General features: G+C 39.6%; 1 protein-coding gene across 3 annotated transcripts in view; it reads right to left on the reverse strand.

Moving 5' to 3' along the window:
• The window catches only part of REPS2 (RALBP1 associated Eps domain containing 2), a 96,287-nt gene that overhangs the window by 37,545 nt on the left and 45,083 nt on the right, over positions 1 to 13,659 (reverse strand). For 2 of the 3 annotated variants that reach the window (XM_080575796.1, XM_080575798.1), the window contains exons 9-12: positions 12,157 to 12,251; positions 7,552 to 7,621; positions 5,401 to 5,466; positions 828 to 870 (exon numbers count right to left, since the gene is read on the reverse strand). In XM_080575796.1, the coding sequence (XP_080431922.1) occupies positions 828 to 870; positions 5,401 to 5,466; positions 7,552 to 7,621; positions 12,157 to 12,251 (274 nt within the window). The remainder of the gene's footprint in view (positions 1 to 827; positions 871 to 5,400; positions 5,467 to 7,551; positions 7,622 to 12,156; positions 12,252 to 13,659) is intronic. The other variant, XM_080575797.1, reaches the window with a different exon arrangement.

Consider the following 13,659-nt stretch of genomic DNA (forward strand, 5'->3'; position numbering starts at 1 on the left):
ACGATTCTGTAACACAGCAAGAGAATTCAAAACAGTGTGACGACAAAAAAGCTTTGGCTAGCAGCAGAAAAATGACAGACAAGGCAGTTCAGCCTTTCTGGATGTGGGTCCTAAGAACAGAGGATTTCTACCTTCATTCATTATGCAGATTGCTCATCCTCTCTAATTAGCAGCCTTTGACAAGCTTAGAGGGAGGGAGCTCTTGCTATACTCTCATTGCCTAAGAAAAAGAAATCAAGCTCCCCTGACCAGCTCAAAATAAAATGAAAGCTTTAAGGTGAACGAATGATATGGCTGTACAACAGAAGAACCCAAACCAATACATAATTATTTTATACACAGTATTTCCTTGCACAGGTCTCCCTCTTCTTTAAAATACCCAAATTCAGCAGGTGCCATTTCCCTCACGTAGCAGCGTGAGTCCGTAAGCCTCTTCCACCACAACCAGCCAGCCACAGTCACGCACACGCACGCTGACAAAAGGATGCACTCACCCACACCTGAGAGCTGAGCTGCTGCTGCTGCAGCAGGAGCGTGAGGCATCTCCCTCCATACGCAGCCACTGCCCCGATTTCAACAGCAACACCACCCCGAGGAGGCAGCCGGGATGGGCAGATGGAGAAAAGTGCCAGCGCCTTGTGACCCGAGACCACAGGGTGCTAGGCAGTGCTCCTGGGGCATCCAGAGCTTACAGATCCCGCCTGGTAAATCTCTCAGATCTGAGCGGTACTTCCAGCACGGCACCAGTAAAACACTGCGACACCAGTTATCGAGTCTAACATCAGAGGAATGTACGTCTTATCCCGAAACAGAAATGAAAGTGGTACCTGGATCTGGGTCTGGCTTTAAGTGCGTTAGGTTCCTGAGGAGCTGAAAGAGAAAAGAAAAATCACCTGCTAAGACAAATCATGCTAAATAAGAGCTGTGGGATCAGTGTTTATTAAAACTGGGAGTGTGGCAAACGTGGATGTGAGAGCTTGCTCATCCCACACGAGCAATGGAGATTTGTTTTCACTTCTCCTTCCCCTTTCTTTCTGTAGTATGTAAACGTCCTAAGAATTTGAAAGCATAGTCAGAACCTCACCTTCTACTTTGGTTAACACAAAGCAGGGAAAGCAATAGGTCTGATGCTGTCTTGACAAAGAAGTGCTGGCAAGCAACACAGAAATAGCATAAGCTGTCCATAGAAAACACCTTTCTCCTGGTGCAAACATCTATTTGTTGTCCTACATCCCCAAGCACAAAGGTTTATGTCCTTCCTAAATACTTCAACTAATTAGTGTAAAAGTCCATGTTCTTGCCACCCATAAAAATTTTTAACACATCAGGCTGAGGTTACTTTGACATTGGGGAGGAATGATATTTTAAGGTAGAAAGTTTTACAGGCTAAGTGTTGGCCAAAAACATTTCTATCAACGTAAAAAAATGATTATTTTATGTGGGTGAATTCTGAATATCCTGCCACCTCCACCGGGTTTTACGTGATAGGAAAACAACAGTACTGAATCACCTTCTCTGGGTTACTCCTCGAAGCTGTTCCTTGGTTTGCACAGACTTGGCTGTTCATAGAACCGTAGAACATCCTGAGTTGGAAGGGACCCACAAGCATCATCGAGTCCAACTCTTGGGTCCCCAAAGGACCACCAAAAAAAAAATAAATGTCCAAATGAATGCTTCTTGAAGTGAGTTGGGCTTGGTGCTGTGACCACTGCCCTGGGGAGCCTGTTCCAGTGCTTGACCACCCTCTTGGCGAAGAGCCTTTTCCTGACACCCAGCCTGAACTGCCCCTGTCGCAGCTTCATGCTGTTCCCTCGGGTCCTGTCGCTGGTCACCAGAGAACTGTTACTCTCCTCGCTAACATAAAATAATCTTGACAAAATATGTCTCTGTGAGTGCTTTCAAATTCAGCCCACTGAGATACCCTCAAAGTACTGCAGCAGCGTAAGTGATCCCAATGCACACGCAAAGTCGCCGTACAGCACTACATGAGAACACAGCAGATTCCCCCAAACAGAGCAGGAGCTACCTGTGGCAGCAGCTGGCAAATACTGACCTTTTAATGGCTTGTATTGTGTCACTGCATAGACCCTACACAAGAGGCTTGAGACATACAGAACGCAAGAAATAGCATATGGCACGTCTAGAGCCACACACTCTTCCTTCATAAAGGAAATATGCTTTCAGGATCATGCAGTGCTACAGTGATACAAAAAAAAGAAAAAAAAAAGAAAAACTAACAAAAAACACTCATAAACCAAGTTCTAGTAGATTATTGTCACCATCAAACTGGCCCACAGTCATTCCAGAGTTCTGTGCAACAAACTCTTAGTAAAGCAACTAAGGAAGAAAGAGGGAATTACTATTAAAATATGCAGTGGTGATAATCCCCCTCTCCCTGCGTCAGACTCCCAGAGAGCACAACTTTAGAAACTGCTTCCCTACAGCCATATGACCCAATTTTTCCAATGCTGAATTGCTGATTATTAAATTACATGCACAATTATTAAATAAATGTCATTTAGAAACAGGAAGTATAAATTCTCTCCAAGCTAAGCCATGCTTAAGGACCATCAAGTTTTTCTTATTTTAGGGAGACAGTAATTCTGTTCATACTTCTTTTAGAAAGCCTTTCTTCTAAAAAACAAAATAATAAAAAAAAAAACCTACAGGTAAAATTGAAGTCTTTGAACTGAATGAGAACTCTGAGGACATCTTGTTGAGGTACACAGGAAAACACAAAAGGAAGAGAGAGACCTGAAATGACTACTACTAAAAAAAAAAAATATGGCAATATAATATTACTGCCAAGGATTTTCTTTTAAGCTTTTGAAAATCAGGAAATTTGAGTCTACAGTTACACAATACCCAGACCTAGCCTTAGTGTGAACCTTTAATAAAATGAAATATAATACTATTATAAAACAGGTAGTTCATTACTAGGGCATGCAAACAAGAATTGTGGCAGCATTTCTGTACAGCGTGCAGATATTTTGGTGCACTCTGTGCATGGTTCATGTGTGAGGTGGAGGTTTACACATATGCACAACTTAAGCATTCAAGATGATACAAAAATATTTAGCCAGTTCACAAGTTTTCCCTATTTCTATTGCTATGAATAGAGAAGCTTAAGTTACATGAAACTGATAAAAAATTAAAGCTGTTGAGTAAATTGAGTATAGTTAGTATTTAGAAGTTTGTATTATTCCTGGCAAAGCCTGATGAACTGAACAGCCTCGTCTGGACCACTTAAAATCATATATGATGATGGACTTACTTATTCATTCACACTACAGGAGAGCGTGAAGGTTCCCAGTTTAGGTGTTTAACTGCTCCCACCCCCTCTCCCAGTACGTGTTCATTATAACATTCCCAAGGATGCTGACTCCGTAACTTCTGGCTGTAGCCTAACATACTATACACAACTGGTGCTTCCCTGCTTTACAGGACGGAAACTTGAGTGGAAAATTGTGCTCTAAAAGGTGCAAGCATGCTGCACTGATAAGGAAAAAAAATAATTCCCCAGTTTAAATCACCTGTAGTGACTCACCTTTTATCTCTTATTAGTGGCCTATGCAGAAATGTAAAATTTAAATGATCACAAATTTGGCTCTTAATTCCTTAAAAGTCTAAGGCCAACAATGATCTTACACTTAGGAGCCTAAATAAAATAGACAGATTTGCAGAGATGTTGAGCACGTGAAGATTTTACTGACTTCAAATTTCTAGTCTGATGGCAAAGAAAACTTTTCCTTAATGAACCGCAGCAGTATCATCTTTCCTGAATTTACATAAATAGCCCAAACGAAGGATGTAAATTTTCTCTTGCTTCATCCCAACTGAATCTGCATCCTGAAGTTTACTAATTATGATGACATTTCAGAATGATGACTGATTCTGAAATAAGTACTCAGTTGTTGTGTTTTATCTAGCACACTGGGTAGACAAATATTTTGACTTCTAACATCGGTCTTACTGTGCAACCTGAGAATGTGCTTGATCAGATCCTTAATGTGCAGGACTGCACAGGTGAAACTCCCAGAGCAACAGGAGGCAGGGCAATGGGGTGGAAATCTGCCACTGCTTCCCTTGGTATGCAAACCCAGCAGCATTGATAAAGGATCACGATGGCACCCAGAAGAGCTCCCTTACAAGGAGATGAAGGACATGGGGAAAAACAACAATAGTGGTAAAGGTGATGTGCAGGTGACTATATATATATATTTCCCTAAGCATACCTAAGATGGAAATACTGAAGTGAAAATAAAACTGCTTGGGGTGCTACTGGGCAAAAAGTGGGGGGCAGAGATGGGGAGAACAGAACTGAAAGTGTCACTGGCCCCCCTTTCCACTTTAGAGGGGAGTGTGCGTCTGAGAGTGTGTGTGGCTTGCTGGCTGTAGGAGAAGCAGCAATTGTTCAAGAATAGGAGCTGAAGATAGGACATCTGGTAGCTGCCAAGTGTTTGGGAAGAAGCCAGGAAAAAAAAAAAGTTGGGAAATGAGGCATGCAGCTGTTGAGCAGCCATGGATAAATCGAGCTATAAGGCAAAACTGCTGTGACAGACATTTGGGGTCAGTTTTCTTAATCAAGGATATCTTCATGAGTAAAAACATTTACGCAAAAGAAACGAAAGCAGGTCCAGATTTTAGCTTCCCTGGGACCTTGCCAACACTCTTACCACTTTAGGAAAGAGGTTAACAGAGAGGAGGGCCAGGGAGACCTGATGAACTGAACTGAATGCATGGAGAGTTTCTGGAACAGCTAAGTAATTTTCACATATGACATTCCACAAATACATTTTTCCAGTATGATAGGAACAAGGAGGGTATGTTGGAGTTGAAGAAAGAAAAACCATCGGTGGTTTCACAAGAGAAACACCCTTGAATCAAAAGGATGTGTCAATGCTTTATATGCCACAAGATCCGTGTTTCCGAAAGGCTATCTACCCTTAAACTCCTTGATGGAAAACGCAAAAGCTGATTTCTTTTCAAAGTAACAAGCCGCTATAGAACAGTTCCCAAAATATTACATACTTGTTTAATACTGGAGAAGACCTTTTATCAACAAGATGCTATTGCATTTCATTTGTAGTACAGAAAAACAAAATTCACAGTCCTTTCAGAATGCTATGTCATAAATATTTCCCACACATGAAGAACACACATACAGTAAAAACAAGGGAAAGAAAACGAGAACCTTCTGACGTCCTGAAGTACTACCTAAGATTACTTGTGCAAGTTGTAGTCATTATGAGGTAAAAGCTAATTTCAATAGTATAATATTACAAGAGCAAAAGGATCTCAAAAAATTATATCAAAATACACTAATTTAGGTTCACTGTGATATAAAAACATTTGATTGAAATTCTAATGGCACTAACAAGTGAATTGTTTTCTTCTTACCTGTTTTCACAGTCAAGTGCTGAAAATCCTTTGGTATTGTCTTGACAGTGGTGCTTACTTTAAGAGCTTATTAAAACAAACAAAAAAAATTCTTTTAATATGTGCACGTAATATCTGTAGACATCAGCTCTGAGAAAGCAACATCTAAAACAAAATCAGTTGTAATGTCTAATAAAGCCAAACGTACACGAAAAGAAACCAATGGTAGCAAAATACCTTCAAAACACCAAACACCCAAAAGCAGTAACTACTCTTAGGAGCACAAAAGTCAAGAACAGAAAGGCCTATACCCAAGTTGCCAAATAATTCCTAATTTTGAGAATTTGGGGGTTTGAATGCATAAAAGAAAGGAGCTGTATTTCAGCAACGCAACGATCCTGCACAGCCAACACAACACAGCTGGGACGCATCTCTCTGAACTTACAAACCTCGAAACCCAGGGCAAAATAGAGACAACAGCTTTTAGCAGTTGAAGCCTCACCAGCTATGTCAAATGGCACTGATAGAGCCAGGGTTAAAATTCAGGAAATCACAATGCTTTGTGCTTACTCCCCTTCCATCCATGTCTATGCATCATTTATTAATTACTTTCTTAAGACGTCCTTGTAGCATCTTTTAATGCAGTGTAATACACTAATAAATCACCACTCAGAATGAAATCTCTCATCTTCATCTGCCTTTATCAAATAAAACATATGTGGGAAAAGTCTGGTTCTTGGATCCAGTTCTATTTGCACTATCTCCCCCACTTAACAGTATTAGCTCACAGAGTGGAGCTAATTTACTCGTATCGTTTTGAAAATGCAGGGAAATTTACTTCTACAGTCCTCAACTACAGATTCTTGACGTCTGGGAACTTCTTCTCAGCCAGGACAGCAGTCTGCTCTTCATTTGCCAGAATAGCAATAAGTGGTAGAACGAGAGCATTTGTTCTTTGGCTGAAAAGGCAGTAATCTCTGTCACAAATACAGCAGATCCTCAGCCGTGAAGGACTGCATGCACCAAAGCAGCTTCCCATCTGATTTAACGTGTCACCTACCCAGAATAAAGCACGAGTTCTTCACCTAAACAGGGAAGAAAACAAATTCCTCAAGTAAAAAGTGAATCTTCCCTCGGCATTTGAAAGCAATAACCTTCATGGTTCAAGTCCTGCTCTCACACTTTATGATTTACAACAAAACACATCCTATCAACAAAACACGATTTTTGTGGAATATGCTGACTTACCCAAATGTCTTACAAACACCCATCAACTCTGACAACCTTTCTTTGACCCAGGGACACTGGGAATCTGCCAAACTTGGTCACACCTGTAACTGGAAGGAATGTGGACTACCTGGTCTCGCAGCTCCTTACCGTGGGGACAGATGGGAGGTCAAGATCTACCCCAACCCCCTTTTTTAATTATTATTATTATTTTATGAATGTATAATCCACAGTTCTGGGAATCAGACAAGAAAATACCCGCAACTGTTTTAGTCCCACAGCTGAGGGACAGGGACAACAAGTGAGAACCTGAAAGGTCAGTGAAAATAGAATATAAAAGGCAATAACCATGCTATGATCCAGTGCTAATTCTGGGAGCCCTAGTAGCTGCTGAGTGCAAAAACGAAATTCAATTACACGTGGCTTGCTGTTTCCATAGTTCAAGTGGCATAAATGAATCAAGTATTTTCAGTCCTGTTTGTCCAAAACTTGTTTTGCAAGAAAATACAGGGTTGTTGGTGGTTACTTTTTTTTTTTTAATTTGGAATAAAAACTAGTTTTGAAATGTTGCTATTTGATGAAAAAAGGGAAATCCAAAATTTGGCACAACCTAGCTTTTATTCTTACAAAATTCCTGATAATGACAATTAAAACTTTGTTGAAATACGAAGTAAAAATATTACTTGCTTTTGGACTAAGCCTCTTTTAGAAGGTGTATTTCATATCATCCACATGTGATAAAACTAATTTTGAAGCAAACCCATCCATATATTTTTCTTCAGCTCAGCTGCTGTCAATAGTTGTCTCTTTAAACCTACAGCAACATACAGCTAGCTTAGAAATTAAACATACCGTTTCATTTATCGGCTGAAATATGGAATTACTAATTATCACAAAAAAAGAGCTAAAAAGAAAAAAAATAAAAAACATGATTTATTTGAATACCTTGTTTGTCATCTTTCTTTGTATCTTGTAACAGGGCAGAGTTATCAGGCACCTCTTCAGCTGATGTCTTCTTAAAGACAGAAGATTGATTATTATAGTGATTGACATAGCAGACCCACACATTTCCACAGTCAAATAGTTAAGAACACAGACCAACACAAATAAAAGTGATATTCTCTCCTGTACCAAGACTTGCTTTATTCGATAAAGAAGCACAGAAGAGCTTTAAAAAGACAACTGCACCTCTCTGCTTTTAAAGGTACACCAGTTTCACTCCTGAAATTAGTTAAAGAAGCAATTCAACAATGAATCACAAAGATCTAAGGGCTATATGCAAAGAGAGACTTCCCAAAACAGAGTAATGACATTCTGTGTTTTCTTTTTTATTCTGGGCATAACACCTGTACTAGGGTTGAAGAAACCTCCTCCAGCCTCTTCACACGTTAGTCTCCCTCCATGAGAACACTCTCTTCAGTGAAAGCTCAAGCTGTACTGCACTGTTAGTAGTTCTGCATCTAAAGTCTGCTGGGTGAGGTAGCTGACTTGGACTACTCTCTTCTTTTCTGCATGCATTCACAGAAATGGCGAAAAAAACTTCATCAGCATGTCAGCATTCATTAGCAGTCCCTCTGATGGGAAAATGGGGAACTTCGCACCAGTCTTACTCCTTAACTGTTCTTTATTTCAGCAGCAACTTATAATATAAGCATTTGTGGTTCTTGTAACCTCTGCTGCGTAGCTTACCAAGGAGGAAACAGGAACAAATTCTACTACCATTATCTGTAAGAACAATTCTGTGGCCAAAACAACTATAAATCAAACATCAGAAACCTCAAGCTTCTCTAAATGTTAAGCAATGCTGGTTTGTTTTGTTTTGTTTTTTCCAATGGGCCTTCAAAAAAAAAAAAGGTTCAGAAACAGAACTTCAGACATTTTAAAAAACCTCAGGTCAGGGCCAAGTCTAGAGTAAAGGGCTATGACATTTGTTCCATAAAGTTGCACATGGGATTCCCTAATGCTTTTGACCCATAGCTTTTGGACCATGAAAATGTTTGAGCAAAATACTTAACATTCCTAGTTAGCCATGACATTATATATTACAATCAAGGCTACAGGGAAGGAAAACAGAAAGGTCACCAACTGGCTTAGCTACAGAGCTTGCCGCATCTGAGAGAACCATGGGTTCTGGACCAGGTGGCTCTCCACAGACTACTTCAAGCTGATCAAACAAAAAGAAAAAATGTTGGGAGGAAGAGGCACAGAAGCAATTCAGATTTGAATGTCTCAAAATTGCCGGATCCTATTATGATTCAGACTCATCTTTTGACATTAAGGATTTATGTTTCAAGCACACAATAAATAGCAACTCTTGGTGTTGCTATAGCATGAGAGTAGATTAGACGTGACGCTATTTTCTGTCTTGGTTTCATCAGTTGTTAAGAAAAGAGTGTCAAGACTAAAGACCTAATTCACTGCATGCTTGAGTCGATGGAATGACTCACAAATTTAAATGAACTGTGAGTATGACATTTCTGAGAGAGTTTAGAGCAACCCCAGACAGTCATTTTATGCATATAGTGAGAAATTTTGTGTCTTATCTTTAAGCGTTTGGCAGTGAGAAGGCTTGTGGAAAGGAGCCAAAAAAAAAAAAAAGACCAGAATCAGAGTGGGAAACAAAAAAACTTGAGAAAAAAATGAAAAGACAAAACTCTAGTTAACAAAAAGCAGTCACTCTTGTCATTCCTGAGCATACTGTTACCAGTATTCGTGTGTTTTTTAAGTTTAACAAAGCCTACTATTTGGTGACCTGTCTCCTGCCATTAATTTCTTTACAGATATATTCAGGAATTGTCTCCATTGTACTGTAGTACTGTAGTTCAGCAGTCACAGTAAAAATGGTCTTCTGAAATTAAATTAAACAGTCTGAATTGATGAGACATGGAAAGACACAAAGGCACAGAGATTGCATTGATAATACAGTATTTCTAATGGAGTGATCAGGTATCTAAACTGCATTTCCTCAAATAGCCAAGCTACAAATTAAATTGCAACAGTGAATTACTGCGCTTCCCAAAGAGTGAGATGAATGGGAGGTGAATCACTGACCTTCCAAATGAAACTCTTTCAGAGCATTTATTCTGATTATAGAAACATCAGCTGAACAACAGCAACAAAAATCAAGTCAAAATCATTCTCAACTCAGGTTTGAGATGAGATTTTGTGCTCCACTAATTTTGGATAACAAAGGACCGAAATAGCAAGGCCCTGCAACAGACTAATTGAGAGCTTTGCCTAACACCTCTAGGTCCCAGACAGTGAAGAAACAGAGCAAAGACAGGCAAACAATTGTGATATACTCAGCTAACACTATCTATTCTCAGCCAACAGGCAATCATGTTACAGTTTCTTCTTTATTTTCAACCTACCCATAAAAAAATTGGTTTTGCAGAACAGAAATGGAGTAGAACACCCAGCTGTTCCCCCCAAGACCATTATCTGACTGTAAATGCAGCACAGTAATCTGCAAGTTATTGGCATTTATGGACAGAATGTCTTAAGAAGGGAAGAGCAGAGATAAGGCACAGGAGGTTTGAAAGCCCTATATTTTGGAAATCAAGTGAAAAATTAAATGCAAAATGGAAGATTTGTTTTGTTGTTGTTGTTTAATATTTTGTGCTGTATACCCTCTGCAGATATTTAATTATTACTATAATATTCCTACTATTATTATATCCACTGCAACAGAAAAATCTAAAAAGCAAAAGATACAATTTAACTGCTTAGGAGATGATCTCCTATTAGTTTTATCCTTACTCTGCACGTACATTCAAGGACCACAAACAAGCAGAGTCTAAAAAACGGCCATTTAACAAGATTATGGAATTGTACTTGTTAGGTTACTGAAATGACATCTTATAACTAAGAAACAGAAGATGACTCTGAAAGCAAGATTTCTGAGCTCTCTGAAATACACACATGAACACTGTAATCTCGCAGTCCCAAGGGTTGCGCTACTGAAGAACAAACTTCCTCACAACTCTGCACTAACAAAAGACTACTTTGCGTATCTGGGTGATCATTTATGAAGCCAGCATCCTAACTGGAACGAGGACACCCTAGACCACAGAATACCAGGATAATAGCACTGCCTTCAAAATCAAATACAACTGCTGTACTTTAGCTGAGCTGCTGTATAAAAGCGATACCCAGCAAACACACTAGGGAGATCCACACGTATTTTAACAGTTCCAGAAGACAGAGTGGATGTTAAAAGCACTGACGGCAATATTATCAAGCATACATAACAGTCGGATGCGTTAGAAGTGCAGTTCAGGAGAGCCTGCCTGGCGGTGCTATCAGACAAGTTAAATTTGTTGACAGGGGATCTGGGTTCTGATCTGGTAACACCCCAGAACCAGGCACAGGGATGAAACAACTGGAGAAACGCCTTGCTGAGCTGGCATGACACACCACAACTTTTTTTTTTTTTTTTTTAAACTTGGCAGCAGCATCAGAAGGACCTTGTATTCAATCGCGGCAGCAATCCACAGCAATTTTCAGAGCCTTAACAATTCTGAGCTGAAAGCCCATTCTTGCAGTCAGCCTGACACTTGATTCACTGCCTTAAATGCTAAACCCTTAAATCCCTTGGCGTGTATATTCAGAGTTGAAATATCCATGCACAACTCAGTGGCCATGGTTAGCTCAACATACAGAATCTTTAAAGCCTCACTTTTTAACCTCAATAATAAACTCTTCTCGTTAACTTAGTTTTGCTTGCAGTAGTCTTTCATTACAAGGCTGACATCCGTTGTGATGTTGTTTACAATGGATCCCTAAGAATCCTTCCCCATTCCTCCCTCAAAACACCCTTTCCAGCTCCTTACAATTGCTACCTACACCCTTAGATGCTTGTTCCTTAGACTATTAGAAGGCTGGACATGAAAATGGGGACTGAACCACTTAGACCTGAAATATGCATGTCCATACTGCATAAAACCGGGGATAGTTTCAGAGTTTCAGTCCCCACAGAAGGAAGGTAGAAGGAACCAGGATAAGCCAAGACAGTTTTCATCTGCATGTATGTAAATGGAGCTCTGGAAATGGAAGAAAGACTCAAAAACTGTCAGGAGACCTAGGACAAGGTCTGCACCTGAAAACTGATATTTCTTACCCATTCGGACTCATGAGAAATCTCCCCTAAACATTTCCCTTGTGCCAGAACAGTCCCCCTCCATCGTGGGCTCTGCTCTGCACTGCTGGATCCCAGCACAGGAGGGCTAAATGCTGCCCAGCAGGACACCAACAGTGAAGCTTTATTTCCCCACACAGACTCCAGCATCAAGACAGGCTGGAGTCCATTGATGACTACTGCAAACTGCATTCTGTGGGAACCTGTTTCGAAAAAATCTGCCTGCCCTTTCCATACACACAGGGAATGGCTGAGAGAGGAGTGTAAGATGGCTTAACGCTAAACTTAGACACTCTAGAAGTCCTCTTGAAGACTCACAGCTGTGCTGCTACACATGCTACGCATACAACAGCAACTGCGAGGCTGTCCGATTGCTCTGTGCTCTGCAGGTAGCTGCCTTCCTCACACCTCACCTCCGTCCGGCTGAAGTCCCGAGTCTGTTGGCTGCCTGGCAATGACTCAGAGTAAGAATCAAACAGTGCGCAGTCACGTAGAGGCTTCAAAGAAGCTAGAGGAGAAAGGAAAACCCAAAAAAAGAAAGAAAGAAAAAAAAAAAATCAGCCAGAGCCATGACAAGTATTTGGTTAATACACTCTTCTTAAAAACCTGACATCATTTTGCCCTTCATTTCTACACATCAGAACTGATATATTAATGACAGATGACAAAAGTATGAAGAAAATCTTTCCATCTTGAATTCTGAAAAACACAATGTCCTGAAAGTGTTAACAAGTATCATTTCTGCTGTAGAAGGTATCAACTTAGTTGGCCTTATAGTTTATATCCTGCTGTCTTAGTAAGGTTAAAGGTACTTACCAAACGTTCAACTCTAATTTTTGGTATTTTAAATACTGAAAAGTATAGTAGAATCTACATAACATGCTAAAATTGAAGGCCGGTAAAAAGCAAGCACACTGTACTATGTACAGATGTACTAATGACAGTCACTGCTGCAGTATATATCATCTTCAGTATTCCTTGACTGAACAGCACTGAGAGCAGGAAAAAAAAAAAATCATCCCTGCAACTTTTCATGGCGAAATTCACAAGAACCACACTTCTAATCTGTAGGCTCAACTCCTTCCACTGGTACCACCACAAGACACTAATTCTCACATGAATCTGTTTAAAAAGCTGGAAAACCCTTTTTCTTTAAGATCAATATATTGAAAGGCAGAATAACCAGTTCTCAGGTCAAATTCCTAGTCTCTGGGTAGCATCTAGTTCAGTCGAACAAATTAAGCTCTTGCAAATCTGTCGTAATTTAAAATACAGTGGGTTACATACAGGGCAAATAGTTTTACGGATTTTCTTTAATTTGTTTTTATTAAAACTTTCAGAAAATAAGGTGGTGGGTCAAATTGTCAGTGGAGCTGTGCCAGGACAGAATTTGGCCTTGCACTTGTAGTTTATAGAACAAGCCATAAAACTAGCAAGATTAATTTGTTCTAAAAGTCTTATGCTCCAAGCCACTTTATTTGAAGCTTTAACAGTCTTATCAGATGTGAATATTTTGCTCCAATCAAACCAGGAATGAAACAGCCTGTTTTATTCTGAACTTAATACAACCTAATTAAAAACAGTTTCCAGAAATCTTTATCATGTTCCTAACCATCCAACTAAAATTTAAGTTTCAGAGAAATAAAAACTGAAAACATGAAAACAAACAAACAAATATATCTTTTGACATTTTAGGTAAGTATATGATGATTTGCTTATTTATCAATGCTTTTATTTCAGAAGTTGATACAAACAGGTCTGTATTCTTTCTTGTGATTCACTGTGCTACAATGTGTTGAGATGTTGCACTTTTTATTACGCAAGTCTTAAGATTTCTGAATAGGCAGCAAAATACCGTGAGACATTTTCAGACCCTCAAACTAACAGCATTAGCTTATTACCCGTGGTATTTAGTG

Source organism: Anser brachyrhynchus (genome assembly GCF_964034855.1).
Source record: "Anser brachyrhynchus genome assembly, chromosome: 1".
Taxonomy (NCBI): domain Eukaryota; kingdom Metazoa; phylum Chordata; class Aves; order Anseriformes; family Anatidae; genus Anser; species Anser brachyrhynchus.